Here is a 19,153-nt window from a genome sequence, read left to right on the forward strand (position 1 = left end):
CTGGTCCCTCCTGGAGTAACAGTGACCTCCTGTGGCTGCGGGACTGTCCCAAGGGGCTGGTTATTCCCTCCCTCTGCACCGGCACTTTGCAGAGCCACGCTGGAGCCCTGCAGGGCTTTGGCCACCCCTTGCACACCTACAGCTGAGATCTCAGGGCCAGGAGCATAAGACTGATCTGATGCCTGGCTCCTAAGACCCCTAAGCAGGACACATCCTGCACACCGGTGTCTGCTGGGGGTGGACACCAGGAATGACTGTGGCCCCGGCTGCTTACAGCATTGCCTTCACCGTACCGAAGGCAGGGAGACACAGGTCTGCGAGGGCCGTAGGTGGTGGGCAGCAGGATCTGCCAGCTCCATTGCTGACACCATCCTGAAGCGTTCCCCACCAAACACGCACACGAAAACACTGCCTCGCTCCGGGGAACCCAACATTTATGCAGAGACTGAGGAAGGCAGACTTGAGAGGTGACTAAGGAAGGATCATAGTGGTGGAGCTGGTCCGTCACCGGCTCACTCACCTCCCTGGTATCGTTGTCCTGGATCAGAGCGTACAGAGGCACCACTCGGTTGATCTCCAGCAGAACCGGCGTAGGGCTGAGCTGCTCCTTGCCGGGGCGCCGGCACAAATGGCAAGTGGATGGGCAGCGCCCTTTCTCCTCGCAGTGAATCTCCACACCTGAGATGAGGTGGTCATCAGACAGCATCTGTGCTGTCAGCAGGCCTGAGAGATAGGTGATGAAGGGCATGGATTTCAACTCCTTCTTGTTCCCAAGCTCAGTTGTTTCTGGTTTAGGGAGAGGGAAGAAACCAAACAACATTAAATAAATCTCAGCACGGTCATCTTCCCAAACCCAAACTTTGCCACAGCGAGGATAAATGCAGCTGCTGAAGGTGAAGGCCAGGTGGGAGCAGGAAACCAGAAAGGTCAAGGAGAGAAGGATTAAAACAGGACTTGAAGGTCACTGCTTGGGACTGGGTAGAAAGTGTGAGCATTTCCAGACAAGCACTTCTAGAGTGACAGAACTGACACTATTCTCCTCCTTCTTTTTTTGTAACTTGCCTATTCACTTTCTGCACTTCAAAATGAAACAAAACCTCCCAAGTATGTTTTCCCCACCAAAGAGAAACCTCTCCAAAGGGACCAGGTCTAAGAGCTGGGTGCCCTCACCCCTGCCCCAATGCCAGCCCTCTCTAATCCCTGTGGTTCTTAGCTCTCTCTTTCGGGTGACACATTATCCAGGGCACTGAGACAGACCCAAAGGAGGCTGCAAAGAGACTACATTGTGGGATGAAGCCCCTTGGCAGAGGGGGTAAGTGGGTACCAGAACAAACTCACCGTGCAAGGAATAGATGGAGGTGTTACCAAAATCAAGCTGTCAACACTCTGCTTTCAGGAAATATTCAGGCCTTTGAAACCCACTGTGAAACTTCCTGGTGGTCTTAAGCACACGGCGATAGACCTGGAGAGCCTTACTTTCTTCTGCCTTGGTCCAAACGCTCACTAAGGACAAGGAAAGTATCGCACCTGGTGATAACCCTGAGCAAAGGAGACAGGACTCCCATCTTTGTCCTGTATGCTTCTATTTAAATTCTTTATCTATAGACACTCGCCTTGGGCTGATCCAAGAAGGCAGGCCCAACTTTCATAACCTGGTGATAGACCAACAGAAGAAAAGCCTTTCTCCATCCTGCACCCAAACTAGGCTCCCGAGACCATGAGCTGGGTGGCTGTTGCCTCCAGCAACAACTTCTCAGTCCCAAGAAGGAGCTGTAGAGGAACAAGGATTGTCTCAATGCCCTCAGCTTGCAGTGACATGAAGCTGATCTGGCAAGGCACTAGTCAATTAGAAATACAAGTAAACACAGTATTCATTCATGACTCCCGAGGCCCTCCAGGCTAGGGCCAGCCCTTCCCTGCTGTCTGGCTGTCAGGGAACACTTCTGCAAGCAGGATCAAAGCTGTCACGGGAAGAACAAGCAAATTCCAACCAACCCGTCTTTCAGTAGAATAAAAGGGGGGCAGTTGCTAAGATAAATTAAAACAAGGCTGCGAGGAGATGTCTCAATGTCTAGTGAGACACTGGTGTATGCAGACATGGAAAATGAGAGTTGGAGCTGGTTCTTGGAGAGATTATTTTCTAGAAGAGCAGCTCCAGGCAATTTCAAGCCTCGTAAGGGAAAGCCATGAAGCCATGATAAACTGAGTGGCTCAGAAACAGAGAAGCTACAAGGCGATACTAGGAGCCTCTTCTTGCTTCTGGATAAAAGTAACTTTCTTGGTTTTTTAACATTGCTGCTAAACTACATGTAGAAGAGAAAGAAGGAGATGACAATGACACTTCTGGGCTGCAAAGCTTCTTCACCAGAGCTGAAGCAGTGATCTCAGAGATCCTCCACAGGGAAGGAAGTTTTGGAGCCATGCTTTAAGGGAGAGCATGAAAATAGAGCTGAAAAGAAAGTGGATCAGTTACTTCATGATTGGCAATAGGATATCAAACCTCCCTTCCTGAATTATTGGCTTTATAGCTAAGAATTATAGATCGCTAGCATTAAATGTCTGAATGTGTCCTTAACACAGGCTTATGGCTTAGCCTAAACTTAGCTAAGGTTTGTCTGGAGATGTAGCACACAGTTTCAAGCCATTCTAAAAGGCTTTCTGAAAATCATTGTTCAAATCGCACATATAGGCTTCCACCAACACCTGCAAGAAGACCTGGAGACAGCCCAGGCTGGATGGGCAGCATGGTCCAGCTGCTAGAGCACTGCTCTGGGAATGCCTCGTTGGAGGCTCCATTCCAAGCTATCTGCTCTGTGCTTCTTCCCCCATGTCACCCGTCCTCTCTGTGTTCAAGCACAGGGCACATGATGCACGTGCACACAGTGCCCAGTTGTTCTTCGAGTACAAACAAATGGTAAGGAGCGGAATGAATAAGCAGGAAGAACAACCTCCCTTGGTCCTCCTCAGTTACAGTCAGTGTTTGCAAGGAGCAAGCCGAGACAAGTAAGGAGCAAAACAAATCTCTGAGCAAGAATTCGCTGCTGCAGGAGACTGTCCAGTCTCCCTGCATTGCCCCGTGATGAGGGACACCCCTGACTGATGCAGCTGTAAGAGCTTAGATTCAAGTGTTTGCATTAGCTGCCCTGTTTGGGAATACAGATGAAGCTCCGTGCAGCGGTGCTCCACCAGAAACCTCACCGTGGGGAAGGATTCCCTGCAAATGGTGGGTTAGACATGGAGAGGCATCCTTCAGCATTCAGCCTGACAACACAGTCCCTTTCGCAAGTAAAGAAATCGAACATGAGCTTGTCCAACACAACCTGTACCACCCGCTACCTTCTTTGCCCGTCGCTCCCAGGAAAGGGCACTGTAGCAGGGGGTGGTGGTTTCAAGAGCTCTCCAAAGGGACTGGCATGAAAGTGAGGGTTCCCCCTTTCTCCTGAAGGAAACCCAGATGGAGCAAAGCCATTTCAGGAGCAGCAGTCATCAAATGGAGCTGCACAGGGGAAAGCGTAGAGGTCTGCAAATAAAGTAAGACAGAAAACTGTGTGAGTAGTGCAGCTCCACTTCCATAGCAGCCATGCACTCAGCCACAGAAGATTAACCACGGAGCCTGGTGACTCATGGTAGACTTGCCAGCAGAGCAGACTTCATAGGTAAGGTGGAAATGGCTGTCTGCATTTAATCCTCTTTATAACAGCTGAAGCCCCAGTCACTTTGGGGAAAAGGATTTCTTTGCAGACTGACTTCCTGGGGATGTAAGGGGTTACTCTAGCCGAGCTTACTGGTTCAGCATGCTGGCAAAGGATCCACGGTGTTCCCTTGTACTGAAAAGGCTCTGGGTACAACTCCAAAGAAGGAAAATGAAATAGGACGTGGCTCAGCAGAGGGAGACGGGCTTCACTGCCAAATTGCCAGCTCTCATCCAGACAAGCACTTGGAAGTCATCAGCACTGGATAGCAATTCCTAGTAGCTTTTGTGGAACAAGCTTTGGGGGCCTAAATACAGTCCTAAAAAATAATCACCCCGTTTCTGCTATTAAAACCTGAGCATGCCAGCTGCACACCCTGCTTGCGAGCCAGCTCCTCCAGAGCCGGGGAGAGGCAGCGAGGAGGAACTGCTGCTCCTCATCTGCTCGCTCAGGGGGTGGGCAGCATCAGCTCCAGGTGCCTCATCCCTAGAAAGCTGGTGATTGCCTTGACGGAGACTGTGCTTCTTCCTCTTCCCATCCACAACTCACGGCATCTCACAGAGGAGTTATTCTGATCTGGGAGGTATTTTCCCCCCAAACACACTCCTTCGTTCCTGGACCTGTCATTGCAACTGTAGCCCAGGGAGAAGGAATCGAGGTCCCTCTGTTTCCCTCCCTCTCTCCTACCTCTGAGATGAGTTTCGGTTATCTGCTCAGCTGCCTGCATGCAAGGAGGGGGCTCGGGGGCCAGCCGGCTCTCCCTACAGCAAACCCGACAGTGAACTGGAGAAACCCCGCATGTTCCTGGAGGCTCTGTCTGGCTTTTATTACCTAGTTGCTGTACAGCGTTCGTCAGTGCTGAGGCCGAGCTGACTGGCTTCTTCTTGAACAAAAATACGGGCAGCCCAACCCTATTCCTGATGAAGTCAAAGGAAGCTTTTGCCGTTGGATTGGAGAGAATCAGAACCAGACCCTGCAACATACCATTGCAATGCCATCTCCAGCTGCCAGTGAAGCCAACAGAAACACTCCTGTTGTCTTCACTGCAAGGTGGGTCCAGTCCAGAGCAAGTAAACCCAGCTATAGCGTTCAGGTCCACATTGCATGACCCCCGTGCAGAACTGGAGAATCTCCCAGGGCACTCAGATTGTTCTTGCAAAGCCTCTGCTTCACTCCTAGGGAAGGGCTTTGCAGGTGACCGCTGCTAGGGTGCTCCAAACGTCCCGTTCTGGCAGGAGGATGAGGCTTGGCTGCAGGGGCTGCAGCGCAGCAGCAGCGATAGAGGGATTCCTTATCAGCCCTTGCATCTGAACATGCTTTCGCTAACGCTGTTGGCGACTCAGTTGAATCCTGGCAACATCTGTTTGGAAGCACAGCGCCGCGGATGTGGTTGACGCATCACGGCAACTTGTGGGAGTTATTAGTTTGTTTGTTTGTCTGAAATATGTATTTAAAAAAAAATCCAACAACATAACAAAACAAATAAAATAACAGCCTTCCGCCAAGCGTCAAGCCTTGCGTAAGAAAGGGAGGATGAGCAGCACAGAGTGTGCAGAGGTACCGCTCGCCTGTCAGGGTGCCTGGCTCTGTCTCTGTGCTCCACCAGGATTTAATAACCCCACAGCACGAGGTGACTGCCTGCACAGCGCGCAGGGGTCCCTGCTCGGGATGCAGCAGTTGCAGATGTGGGGGAATGCTTCCAGCATTACCAGCAGCACCTCCTAGTGCTTGGACAAGAGGGAAGCATGATAACACCATGACTGTAACAGTAACAAAAGCATAATACCTAATTCTTTTGTATTGGAGTGCTGTTTTGTCTTGAGAGCTCCTGGGAGACGATGGGTTTGCTAGTGGTCCAGCATTTTGTACAGCACCTCTTCCAAAAGATCCCAAGTCATTCCAAAACTGGGAATCACTCCACTTACCACAAGAATGCAGCACATCAGGGGTAGGATGTGGTAGCTCTTCAACAGCAGAAATGCTTGGAACAAGGAGAGGAGAAGGCTCTCCAGCTGAAGCCGTAGAGGGAATGTCAGGAACAGACCCAGGTAGGGATTCCTCCAGGCTCAGCAGGTTAACCCCACCGACACCGACAGGCTGCTCAGCTGGGCCTGATTTAGGACTTGGGTTTTGATTTCACGCAAGGAAGAGGTAATTCTGGTCCACCTCCCCTTTACACCACACTCTGGCTGGACAGAGCTAGTGCCACCACGGGTAGGGCAGTGGGGATTTACAGCCAATACACATCTGCTGGCACAGGCTGCCCATTTATTACCTGGTGGAATAATACCCCTTTTGTTGGCAAATCCACTGAAAGGGAGTTAGAAAGAAAATCAATAGGTGTGTTTGCCTGGGAATTTCTCTTGCAGTGAGATATTGCCCGTGCAGTAACCACCGGGTCTGTGAAGAGCCCGGACAGATTTAATGCTGCCCACTGTTAGTGATGGGCAAACGCTGCTCGGGCTGCGAGGAAGGTGTAGGCGCAATGTCCGCAGGATCCAGCCGTGCCCCTCTGTCACGCGCATTCATGCGTGCAAGAAGCGCGGTACCAGCCCCTGCTGCTGCCCCGCAAATGCCATACCCGCGGCGGCTCAGGCCGGCTGTGCCAAACCACCAAGCGGCCAGCAACGCCCGCGTCCCCGGGGCTCACGTGTGGGCTGGGGCAAGGTAGGGCTCACCTAGGAACCGCTACCTGTCTTTTGGGGAACGCAGCCATCCCGCGGCATGGCATTCCGCGTGGGAAGCCGGGGCGAAGGCATGACTACAGCCTGGCCGGGAGGGACGCGGCATGCGAGCGCCGACCCCAGCAGCGTGCACGCCGGGGCTTGCAAGCAACCGCAGGCGCACGCCCGTGGGACACGTCTGCCGAGCCCCCCTCCCCGAGCAGCTGGAGGGGCGGCGTGGGGCCCTGCCACGGCGTGGCTGTGGGGCAGTTGTGGCCGCCGCGGTCCGTGAGGACCTGCTGCCCTCTCGTGGCACCGCGGGAGGATGGCTCTCGGGCCCGGCATCCTGCCACCGCTCGCTCTGTCGCTGTCACCCCACAGCCCCTCCGCCGGGACCCCCGGGGACTCATCCTTCGGGGAGCCCCACGCCTCGGAAAGACGAGTCCGGCAACCCGAATGCGTAACATCCCTGAGTGCCAACACACGATGATCTCCCGAACGGGATGGTTTGTGACCCCTTTTCTCCCGTCGCGATGTCAAGAGTGCCCCACGCTGCCAGCTACCTGCCTGCCTCTGCCCCCCCGGCAGTCTCCCTCTGCAAACCCCCTCTCCCTGCTGATGCTCTGACGGCTGCTCCCAGCCGATTAACTCAATTAAACACAGAACCCTGCGGATTCTCAGTGCCCTGACACCCAACTGCAAGAAGTGGCCAGAGTGCCGCACCGCGGTGCTTGTGGCTCAGCGGCACGCGTGACCCCCGCCTGGCCGCGGGAGCCCCCCTGCCCTCGGACTGATCCCGAAGGTACTGGCAGGGAGAATCCGGAGGCAGACCATCCCCTCTGCCCACAGGTTGGACAGACAGACTCTGTGATAACCTCAGCTTCTTATGAGATATTTACAGACTTGCAAGCCTGTGGTATTAAGAAAAAAAAGCCAAGAGAGCTTTTAGAGAGACCACTGATAAACCTCTATAAAAGGGGACGGTGCAGGCATCACCAGTGAGCTCGCTTTATCAAAGGAACTAACTGTGCAGAGCCCTGCACGGTCCCCACTGCCACCCTGCTGCTTGCACTGGCCCCCGGGAAGAGCCACCAAAGCCCTGCCCTGCTCATCCGACCCCTGGCAGCAACTCAGTGCTCGCCCCCCTGCCTCCGAGCCACTATGGCCCCGCAAGGACGTTTCCATGACCCCCCAAATCGCTGCTGCTGCCCCCCACGGGCTGCTGCGTAAGACCCATATCGGCAGCTGGCTCTCTCCCTGCTCCAATGCAATGCAGAAAATCCCATTTTCTATGGGATGTCTGAGATTTACCAAGCCCTGCTGGCTGGATGGCTGGCTACCAGCGTGGGGCGGCCCCTTGGGACATGCCACCCTGCCAGGGGGTCAGGGTGACTGGGGTCCCAGGCTGAACAGCCTCCCCATCCATCCTCATCATGGCACAGGGTCCCCATACTCCAACGTGCTGGGTAACATCATCGGCTCATCGTTATCACCTCTAACCAAATCCAGAGAGTCCTTTGTTTTCTCCCCAGGATGCATTAAAAGCTTATTTCCATATTCCTACCATTATTTTTTCTTCACACTATGCACTTTCAGGTGTGGGTGCCCTCACAAAATCTGCCAGACCACCCTGGGATACTGCCTGGATGCCGCTGGGATCTGCAGTGCTGCTGGCAGCACCGGAGCCACGGCACGGCTGGTGTGTGAAGGACATGGTTCCCCGGGACCTGCCTGCCCAGGGCGGGCTTCTACCTGCTCCCACAGATGAAGCCCCAAGCCCAGACATTTCCTGATCTGCTGTGCAGCCCCACGGGGACACGGTAAAACTGGTCTCTCTGCCATCTTTAAAGCAGTCTCATGATGGCCGAGCCAAAGCCGGGCTGGAACTGGGACCCGCGTTACCGATGGCCCTTGCACCAGCTCGACACCAAGAAACACGAGGGCAGAGCAGAGCCACGGCCCAGCGGCTAAACCCCTGCCTCCGGCTACCGGGAGAGCCTGACGGGGGGAGAGGTCAGAAATAAAGGCTGGAGGGACGAGGAGGAGGAGGGACGAGGCAGGAGGGAAATGAATGATTCTATGATTAATGACCCAGTCATTAGCCCTGCGTGGGTGTAATGGAGATGCCATCCTTTACTACCTCCCAGGCGTGAGCAGATGAGTCGAGTGACCGGGCAACACAAGCTCTCCCCTGATCAAACGCAAACCCTGCAACTGCTCGATTCCCCATGAACCCACGACTTCCCGCTTGCGCCACGGCAGCCGCACCGACTGACCGCCGGCCACCGGTGCCAGAAGGGAGGCCGCTGTGGGAAGGGAATTAATGTCAACCAGGACGTGCCCTGAGCAAGTCCTCGCACAGCAACTGCAGCTGCCTGTCTATTCACGGACAATATTTATGCGCATCACCCAATCAACTGATTACATTTGCTATGCTCTACCTAAAAATAGTCCTTTTTGTCCTGGGAGTCCACAGGCTGCTCCAACGCAGTTTATGAAAGAAATTTTTGATAGGTGACGCAAACCCCGACACAGGTGCAGGACCCTGTCAGAGGGGAGGGCAGGGGGAAGGAAAGGGGAAGGGGAAAGGGAAAGGGAAGGGGAAGGGGAAGGGGAAAGGGCTGCTCCGGCCCCAGGCCGGCCTTATCCGGGCAAGGGCACGGGCCGACCCGCGGGTGCCAAAACCTCATGTAATGAAACGAAAACAAAAGAAAGAAAGAAAGAAAGAAACCACGTTTCCGTTTCCTTCTTTTCCTTTTAACTTTACTCGACAGCAAGAGCTACAGCACCACCGCGGAGGAGGGAGCCCGACCGGCCGGCGGGCTCCCCGTGCCGGCAGGTCCCTGCTCCAGCCCCCGGCTGCCGCAGGCCCGGGGCCGCCCTGCGGGCCCACCGCCTTGCCCTCGCCGATCTTCCTGCCCGGCGGACGGGACCCGGACGGGGACCGACCCCGGCCCCCGAAGCCTCTCCTCCTGCCCCGGCCCGGGCCCCAGGCCGCCTCCCGGGACTCCATCTCCCGGCATGCTCCGCTCCGCGGCCCGGCGCACACGTCACGCCGGCGCGGCGGCGGCGCGGGGCACGCCGGGGAGCGGCGCGCGTCCCGGGAGCGGCGGGCAGGTAGGGAGCGCGCCGGGCCCCGCCGGGGAGCGGCGCCCCCTGGAGGCGGGGCGGGGGCGGGGGCGCGGGGCGGCGGCGGGCGGGACGGACACCCCCATCCCAGCCCCACAGGCCGCGGGCGCAGGGCCCGGCCCCGGCGGGCTGGGGAGGGGGCGGCCGGGCCGGGCAGGGCCGGGCAGGGCCGGGCGGCCCCGCCTCGGCCTCCGCCGGGCCGCGCCGCGCCTCCGCGGGACGGGCGCTCCCCGCCGGTGAGAGCCCCCGCGGCGGGCTGGCTCCGCCCCGCCGAGCCCCCCTCAGGCCGCGGCCGGCCCGGGCCGCGCCCGGACACCTGCTCGGCCGCGGAGGCGGGGTGGGGGGGGCTCGTCCTGCGGTTCGAGCGGCGTTTCGGACCGAACCGAGCGTCGTGCCCGTCGGCGCGGCCTTTAAAGCCGCCTGTCTCCCCGCCGAGAGCCCGCGGGCTGCCTCCCGCCCCCGGTTCCGCGAACGACACCGAACCGCTGCGGTGCGTGGACGCTGCTGCGAGCGAGAGACGCTGCAGGCATCGGCTTTCGGCAAAAAAAAACCCCAAAACCTGCGCGTGGTGGTGGTGGCTTCGTAGCCTGCGCTGAAACACCCTCATGAACGCTGGAGGAAGGGGTCACAAGGCTAATTTTGGTAGCCTTACCCTATTATTTTAACATGCTAATGAGACAAGCTATGAATTACAAGTAAAACTAGTTGTCTCGCCGCACATCCTAACTAAAAACAACAGAGTGGCAAGAGAAACTATGGCAGGAAAATGTTTTGATTATAAGGAAACCAAACTCACATCATTTACAGAGTTTTATAGCTTGATCCTCAGCTGAGGCCTTCTCTAATACCCTGCTCTGCATCAGAGCAACTGGCTTGGGAGGGACTGATACGCAAGAACAACTCGCTGTTAAGGAAAATCCCACGAAGGCACGGCCGAGTGCAAGATAAAGATAAAAGTGCAGCGGTAAAAATAATTTCACGTTACTAAGGCGCATGCTGGTACTCTGATAAAAGGGGATCATAGATGAAAAGAATGTCATACAAATCATCTTTCTAAAAAACCGAACCTAACTTCAAACTAAACAAAACTCTCACCGTCATTGTTCTTTAATGAAAATACTTGTCTTAAAACTGGCTTTTTATGTAGCTTTCGGGTGTAGCTGGTGTCTGTGCTGCTCCCCCAGCCTTCCCTAACCAAACCTTCTGACGTATTTCCAAGGAAAATAAGAATAATGCATCTGGTATCCTGTGTTTCATTTTTAAAAATTGTTTTAAAATACAGATTTTTCATCCCTCAGAGGAAGATCCTGATCTACATGCCAGTGCCCAGGCTTCTGCTTCCCTGGCTGAGATACACGCTAAGAATGAAAGGGAAGTATATTTGGTGCTAGCGGCAGCGAGCGCCTGGAGTGCTCCTGCTCCCCGGGTGCTGGGGGTGTGATGCTCATCATGCCACCGTCGAGCCAAGGATCAGATCCCAGCTTGGCACTTGGGAGATTCTGCTACACCACTGAATCCCTTCCTGAAATGAGGGCTTTAAAGCACTGTGAACTACAGCTGATGAATTAACATGATTTTTTTTTTCCTTCTCTGGATGAACATAAAGAACTTTTCTTCATGGCAGTTGTCTTCTTCCGCTTGAGCAAATGGTAAACTGAAATACACTGAACCTTTCTGTCTGAAATGCTCCCAAGGATGAAGCAGGCAAACCCAGCGGGGAAGCAAAAGTGCTGCATGCCTGCAGCCATCATTCAGAAAAAGCTGTCTGTTCCCATCCCTCTGTGACTGTCTCTTCATTTTAAAGACTAACTACTTCCTTCTCCTCCTCTCCCCCTAGAAGAAATGTTTTCTTCCCCATTTCTTTTAATGGCTAAGCAATGCAATAGCAAAGGTATTGAAACCCAGTCTACTGAATAATAACTTAATGATGTGAACCCTGTTCTGTTCCTTTTGAATGGATGGCTGCTTTAGCAAGAGAGCTGCTGGGATCTGCTCCCTGCTGTGAGGGATGTGAGGATGGAGAAACCTGGATTGAAGCTGAACGGCAACCAGAGTGGTATAAAACTGAACCAGAATACAAGAATGAGGTCAACGCTGCGAGATTGTAAAATAAGGAGAAACTATATGCAATTAAGCTAAATTCAAGAACTAATAGTGAACACTTGTAGTATATATTAATGAATGTTTGGAGTTGTCTGTTAACTCCTTTATTGCTAATACCTGCTAGAACACTGCTGTGTCGAGCTGTGTTTAATTTGCATGCTGAAGCATGATGCAGCATGGCAGAGGTTAATGAAATACACTGGCATAAAATCTTCACTGTGTGTTTTCACTGTGTGCAGTCATTCTCAGAACGAGTGGAAGCTGACAAATCATTCCTTCTAGTTTCACTTTCTGGCAAACGTATGAAACCTCGAAAATTTATTTTGGCTATCTAGAAAAGCAGAGTAAACCAGCCACATTTATTTCATTCGTATCTGATGTCACATCTGAATGCAGGTCTCCAGAGGTGATATATTAATGTCCTAAAGCATTGCACCATCTGGTTCCTCTTTTGATGCGCAACATTTTGAATGCTTGGTTTAATCTCCCTGGATTTCAGTAAATTATGTAAACTCGGAGGCTTGGCAGCGGGAGATGGGCACCACGAGGAGATGATTCAGTCATCAATATCTATTGGGCTTCCTTATTGCTGCCATTACACTTCTTTCAGTTCTACTTATAAATTTTGCAAGTGAGTAATTCATCGCACTAGGAGCTGCAAGTTAGTTTTGGAATTTGCCCACTCTGAGATTAGCTATGACTAATCCATCCTTTCCAAACGTGAAAAAGCCAACTGGGCTTCTTTTTTCCAGGGTTGGGTGATAAATCAGAAATAAATTGCATGTATATGTAACTGCTGGTGATGACATAAATCACGTTTCCTTTTTTCTTTCTGGACAGAATCAGAGCACCTTGGAATAGATGCGAGTACAAGACTTTGCACCGCCTAAAACTGCCTTGGAAAACCATGGCTGCTGCCCCTCATCTCAACTCGGATGCACTCCGAGAGGTCCTGGAGTGCCCCATTTGCATGGAGTCCTTCACTGAGGAGCACCTGAGACCCAAGCTCTTACACTGCGGGCACACCATCTGCAAACAATGCTTAGAGAAACTCCTAGCAAACAGCATTAATGGGATACGGTGCCCCTTTTGCAGCAAAATCACGCGGATCACAAGCTTAGCTCAGCTGACTGACAATCTTACTGTGCTGAAGATCATAGACACCGCTGGACTGGGGGAAGTGGTGGGTCTTCTCATGTGCAAGGTCTGTGGGAGAAGGTTGCCAAGACACTTTTGCAAGAGCTGTAGCTTGGTTTTATGTGAGCCATGCAAGGAGACATCACACATGCCCCAAGGACATAGAGTCATTGCTATCAAAGAGGCTGCTGAAGAGCGTAGGAGAGAATTTGGGATGAGGCTTGCCAGACTTCGGGAGCTTATGGGTGATCTGCAGAAAAGAAAAGCATCTCTGGAGGGTGTTTCGAGAGACCTGCAATCTAGATACAAAGCAGTTCTGCAGGATTACAGCAAAGAAGAGCGCAAGATCCAGGAAGAACTGGCCAGGTCACGCAAGTTTTTCACCACCTCTTTGTCTGAAGTGGAGAAGGTAAATAATCAGGTAATGGAGGAGCAAGCTTATCTGCTGAACTTAGCGGAAGTGCAGATAATGTCTCGCTGTGACTATTTCCTTGCCAAAATAAAGCTGGGAGATATAGCTCTCTTGGAGGAGGCAGCAGACGAGGAAGAACCAGAACTGACAAACAGTCTCCCAAGGGAGCTGACTCTTCAAGAGGTTGAACTCCTTAAGGTGAGCCATGTGGGACCACTGCAGATTGGGCAAGTGGTGAAGAAACCCCGGACCGTTAACATGGAGGAATCGCTCATGGAATCTGCAGCATCCTCATCGGCATCATTTAGGGAGCCTGACTTGGTGCAAGAAGAGGCCAGCTGCACACCGAATTCCTCACCAGCCAAGCCAAGGATGCCTGAAGCAGCCACGAGCATCCAGCAGTGTCACTTCATCAAGAAGATGGGCTCCAAGGGCAGCCTGCCAGGGATGTTTAATCTCCCCGTCAGCCTACATGTCACCCTGCAAGGTGAGGTGCTTGTGGCAGACCGAGGCAATTTCCGAATCCAGGTTTTTACCCGCAAGGGCTTTCTGAAGGAGATTCGCCGGAGCCCCAGCGGAATTGATAGTTTTGTATTGAGTTTCCTTGGAGCAGACTTGCCCAATTTGACTCCCCTTTCTGTCACCATGAACTGCCATGGCCTGATAGGTGTGACTGACAGCTACGATAACTCTGTCAAGGTCTACACCATGGATGGCCATTGCGTGGCGTGTCATCGGAGCCAGCTAAGCAAACCCTGGGGTATCGCTGCCCTGCCTTCTGGGCAGTTTGTAGTGACTGACGTGGAAGGAGGGAAACTCTGGTGTTTCACAGTGGACCGTGGCGTGGGGGTAGTGAAGTACAGTTGCTTATGTAGCGCAGTGCGCCCAAAGTTCGTCACCTGCGATGCTGAAGGGACCATATACTTTACTCAAGGGCTGGGGCTTAACCTGGAAAACCGGCAGTACGAACACCATTTAGAAGGCGGCTTTTCAATTGGCTCCGTCGGCCCAGATGGGCAGCTGGGACGCCAGATTAGCCACTTCTTCTCCGAGAATGAGGATTTCAGGTGCATTGCTGGGATGTGTGTCGATGCCAGGGGAGACCTCATTGTTGCTGACAGCAGCCGTAAAGAAATCCTGCATTTTCCTAAAGGAGGTGGCTATAATATCTTAATCCGGGAAGGACTCACCTGTCCTGTCGGTATCGCCATTACTCCCAAAGGGCAGCTGCTGGTGCTGGACTGTTGGGATCATTGCATTAAGATCTACAGTTACCATCTGAGAAGATATTCCACCCCTTAAAGGCACATCTCTAGGTAAAGCCCCTTTTGGCAGCAGAGATCCGTCCAGCCTCATTGCAGTCAGATGGGAACTGCTGTGAAGCGTTCAGGGAGATTGTGCCATAACTGAAGGGGGTTTGGCACAGAAGGCCGTCATGTTTTGTGTTTAGAAACAAAATAGCTTACATGGTGGTGGTCTGCTTTTTCTTCTTCTTTATATAAAATCCATACAATAAAAAAGGAACAAGCGTGAGGGAAAGGATCCATCCTTCTGGAGTATTGGTTCCTTGATAAATGACTGGTCACTCCATAAACCTTTTCACCTCCTTTCGCCACATCTCCTACACTTCCAGCTTCAACCATTGTATCTTTCTTTGTGCCATAAACACTGACTGACTGCTCTAAATCACCTTCCCTTAGAGGACTAGAGGGGCAATCCTCTTCTCACTGTGGTACTCGCAAGGAACTGGGTAGCAGTTGTCTGGGCAACTACTGGAGAAAGCAGTTTCTGATTGCAGCACTGCATAAAATGAAATAGCCCTCTTAAACTGCGCGGAGATGGAGCCTTACTTTCAAACTGAAGAGGGAGGGTTTTCTTTCTCCGTTTTTCTGGTATTCAGGAGATCGCCCCTGTTGTGCCATTTGTGAACCGTGTCTGTTCAATGTGAAGTGAGTACTGTGCAATCATGGGAGACCGAGCTGAGCCAGAAAACTGCCCTCTGATGGCAGCAGGGCTTTTATTACTACTAAGAGTTCTGCTAGGTAGAAGGGGGTAAAAAGGGAGGGGGCTGGAGGAAAAAAAAAAGAGGGGAAACCTATGGTTGATATTTACTGTTGTTTTATTATTAAATGCATCCTGGAAACTGTCTTTGAAAGGTATATCGGGTATCTAAAGCTTCATGGGGAGGGGGAAAGGGCTGGGGGAGTAAGACTGGGAGATTGTAGTAAATGAGATTAAATGCAACATATTGTATGTTCACCTGCACTTCACTATTCTGCATTCCAGACCATTGCATTTAGCAATAGGTTTCCACTCATCTGCACTTTTTATGTGCAAGCTACTCACTGCTGAGATGGGGATGGGGGGGGACTGTTTTGCTTTTATTTTTTAATACTTGGAACCACATCCATTTGTGCATTGTCTTTTTTCCCTTGCGCAGCAAAACACCACATTCCTCAGATTTTTTTTTTACGGCACCAGCAGGCACCAGAGTTCATGTTCATCACGGCTTTGGGCCAAATGAAGCACAAAACTGCAGCTGTGTGAACCAAGGCCCCCACAGTGCTACTCTCCTGGCTGATAAATGTGTACCTCAGTGTGGTGCTGCTTGCCTAGAATAGTTTATTGAAGGAAAGATGCATTTAAATAGGGCACAGTGGTAGCATGTTAATCTGCCACAGATAATAGTTATACTGCAGTGCATTTATTTGTTGCTATCAACAACGTAGTTGCAAATTTGGGGGCACGACAGACAATATAAAAGCTGATTTTATGGTGGCTGCCGTGCTACAGCAAATTGTTTGCTACTTGTGCTACAACATGTATGCAACAGGTGATGGGTTTTTTTCAGTTCCCATATACTTTCCCCTAGCGAAACAGCGGAGTAAAATAGGCTTCAGAGCCGCTGCTCCTCCAGCCAGTTGTTTGGCAGTTACAGAGTTTGCAGAAGAAGCGCTGGGAGCAGATTTTGGTGGGATTTTGGGTTTTTTTTCTCTCCCTGTTCTGCTCAGCCAAAGCACTGAAGAGGGCCAGCACAACAAACACCCAGCTGTGTGATGGAGGTGCCCCTCCATCAGGGCAACTTCCTATTTCTTTTGCTATAATTTGCTGGAAAAAAGCTTGCGGAGAAGGCAGCGGGAACTAAGACACTAGCATGGTAGATGGTGCTGAGGGAGCCCAAGGGGACTGAACCCCCTTTTCCTCCTGAGCTGCTCTGTGTGTTTGCCAAGACTACCAACCTGCACGTAATTATTTATGTTCTCTGCTTCTCTTTTGGGCGTGGGAGGGGGTAGTCGCCTAAAGTATGTAACAGCAATTTGGGGAGCCAATCTCATCTTGCATGTATGTTTTTGGGAGATGATGACTATTACTGGGCCCTTCTGCAGTTAATTACATTGTAACTCAAGGCATTTTTTCCAGTATTATGGTAATGGCAGTTCCTCTCCTACTGATCTCTTTTAAACATTTTTCCTGTTTCTAAGAACTGCTCCAAGCAGGAAGCTACTGTGGACCTGAATAATTGAAGCAATATTATCTATGATAATATGTACCTCTGTCATTTTCTGTTCCAATGGATTTATTTTTTTTGCAATAAACATCACACTACTAGCAATAACATTTCCTGGAGTGCTTGAAGGGATGTAAAAGCTGGTCCAGTAAACTGAGCAGTTGGTTACCCCAGCCTGTTCCTGGTTACACAGTTCAAACAAAGCGTCTATCATGTGTTTCTCACTCAGAGATTCAAGAAAAATAACACTACCCTGCGATGCACTGGTGGGCCAGGACACTGCGATCGGCGCCTGGGGGTGTGTGTCGCCTGCAGCTCTTCTTCTAGTCTTGGGTTTCAGGCAAAAAAGGGAAAGAGAAAACCTGCTGTCCCTCGCCCAGGGTACGCATGTCCCCTGACAAAACTTTACAGTGACTGCGAGATGATTTTGCAGAGCTGTATTTCTTGCCGTGGTGCCCCCACACAGTGTTGTGATCATCTGCCAAACGAGATGAAATGGAGTAATTAAGGATTGTGATGAAATAGTTTGGCTTCTGCTCTCTACCTGGAGAAAGAGCTTGTCTGGTTATACGTATGTGTTTGGTTTTTAAAGATTGTGTAATAAAGGAAAAATTGATCCAATTAAAAGCGCATTGCAAATGGCTCATTTTCTTATTAAAAACACTTAATCTCCTCCCTTTGGTGAAAGATTGGTTTTTACAGCCAGTGAGGATCAGACTTTGGAACACAATGGCTACGAGACCCCTTATATGCTGTCAGGTTGCGGAGGATAAATCTGATCTCCTTGGCAGGTCTCATATAACTTTATCTGACAATTCCCTACCCACCTCATAAACAAATACAAGAGTTTCGTACCTTAATTCACACCGATACTCCCACGAGGGCCATATCTTACTTTTCACTGTAGCCGATACCTGATGTTTTAAAGGTCTGGTCCAAATTCACTGGCACTGAGCGCTCAGTAACGGGACGTGAAAGCCTGGCTGAAGGCTTCATCACCCATGTCCCTGGATTATCGAGGGGCTTTCTGGCTCAGCTCTGCCCTGCTGTAGAGGTGATGTATTTGCTGGGGCCGGTAGGAGGGCTGCTGTGAGGGTTCACCTATTATTCTGGATAATTTTGATAAATGCTGTAAAAAATCGTGTTAGAAACAGTGTATTTAGGTGGAGCCAAAGGAGAGCGAAGCAATTTGCCACAGCATTCAAAGGCATTGGTACATCAGCAGCATGTGCAGGTCCTCCCCTGGTCCTGCTACCCAGCTGGGTTTGCTGATCAGGGTGAAGGTTTTTATCACTTGGGCTCATCTCAGATGATATGAAGCAGCTCTTTAAACAGATATGAGTTGCTGGTTTATCAAACGTATACGATCCTTGCAGAACAACTGCCGTGCCGGTGCTGTTAGACTTACCCTGCCGTTTTATGAGAAGTTATGATGTCTTAGGGTAGCGGCAAGTAAGCCGTGAACATTTGTTCTGGGCAGCAACCGACAGCCAGGGTTTCTAAAGGGATGAGGGGGAGAGCCTGTTTCTTAATCAAAGGGGGCAGAGCTACAAAAATAAAAATAAAGCCAGATGCTTCGAGTCTTTTCTATTGTATAGCTTAAGTGATTTTTCTGGGTCATTACTCAATGCGAGGATTTAAAGTTATTTCATTTTGCACAACTAATTACTCTACTTGCCTGGCAATTTTGGTTTGCAATGAGCAGTGCATAAGGTCATTTAGCAGACTGAGTCACACCACATATTTTAGTCTAAACGAAATTTCATGGCAACGAGCTAGATTTTTTTTCCTCCTCCAAACAAAATGTCAAAATCTGAGGTTTTGAAAGAAATATAATGACATAAACTGCAAGCAAGTAAGACTGTTACAAAGGTAATAGAGCGGTGGTTTATAGGAACAGATCTCAAGGACAGGGAAATTCTGTATGCTTTACTTCTGACCAAGCAGGTATAAGGGAAAGCCATTATCTCCTTTAATAGATGCAAAGCTTGCCTTACATCTTTCTTAATGCACCTGATGGTGTCTAGGAAAGAAAAACTAAAGGTTCCCATGGACTAGTTCAATCTTACTTGTGTTACGGCAGTATGAAACCTGAAGGGAGATGAATGAGACCTTGAGAGGACAGAAAGGATCCACAGACCCTACTCAGAAGAATATGGACTGCTATTTTAGCAGAGCTCGAGGCTGTATGCTTAATATAGCTTGTATTTTATGAAGATCTTTTGTCTAAACTGCTGAGTTTACAAGAAAGCATGAAAACTGTAACCTCTTAAAGGTAAATGCAACCAACGATGTATGGTCCAAGAGAAGAGAAGCAAGCACTGGGGAGGCTGGTGGGCAGAAAGCCTTAGGGGAGTGTGATAGGACATGTCAGGGCACAGCCCCTCCGTGGACTATTTTAAGAAATGATCTGTTACTGAGAGGAAACATCTTTCACATCTGTAGCAACCACTTTCAAAGTTCAGCTTGCTGAGTGCCCAACATGGCCAGGTAACCTCAGCCAAGGAAA

The 19,153-nt window shown here is 51.0% G+C and overlaps 2 protein-coding genes across 6 annotated transcripts in view; one reads left to right on the forward strand and one right to left on the reverse strand.

Moving 5' to 3' along the window:
* The window catches only part of ASTN2 (astrotactin 2), a 360,290-nt gene that overhangs the window by 105,841 nt on the left and 235,296 nt on the right, over nt 1–19,153 (reverse strand). The window contains exon 17 of the mRNA XM_075056199.1: nt 521–786. Within this exon, the coding sequence (XP_074912300.1) occupies nt 521–786 (266 nt within the window). The remainder of the gene's footprint in view (nt 1–520; nt 787–19,153) is intronic.
* On the forward strand, nt 9,434–17,270 carry TRIM32 (tripartite motif containing 32). 5 transcript variants are annotated; one of them, XM_075056203.1, is made up of 2 exons: nt 9,434–9,472; nt 12,428–17,270. In XM_075056203.1, exon 2 carries the CDS (start codon nt 12,495–12,497, stop codon nt 14,436–14,438), a length of 1,944 nt encoding a protein of 647 aa, XP_074912304.1. In that variant the 5' UTR covers nt 9,434–9,472; nt 12,428–12,494; the 3' UTR covers nt 14,439–17,270. The 5 variants fall into 5 exon arrangements, with proteins under 5 accessions (XP_074912304.1, XP_074912301.1, XP_074912302.1 ...); XM_075056200.1 differs by lacking the exon at nt 9,434–9,472 and adding an exon at nt 9,619–12,218; XM_075056201.1 differs by lacking the exon at nt 9,434–9,472 and adding an exon at nt 9,620–11,571.

This window comes from Buteo buteo, chromosome 23 (genome assembly GCF_964188355.1).
Source record: "Buteo buteo chromosome 23, bButBut1.hap1.1, whole genome shotgun sequence".
Lineage (NCBI taxonomy): Eukaryota > Metazoa > Chordata > Aves > Accipitriformes > Accipitridae > Buteo > Buteo buteo.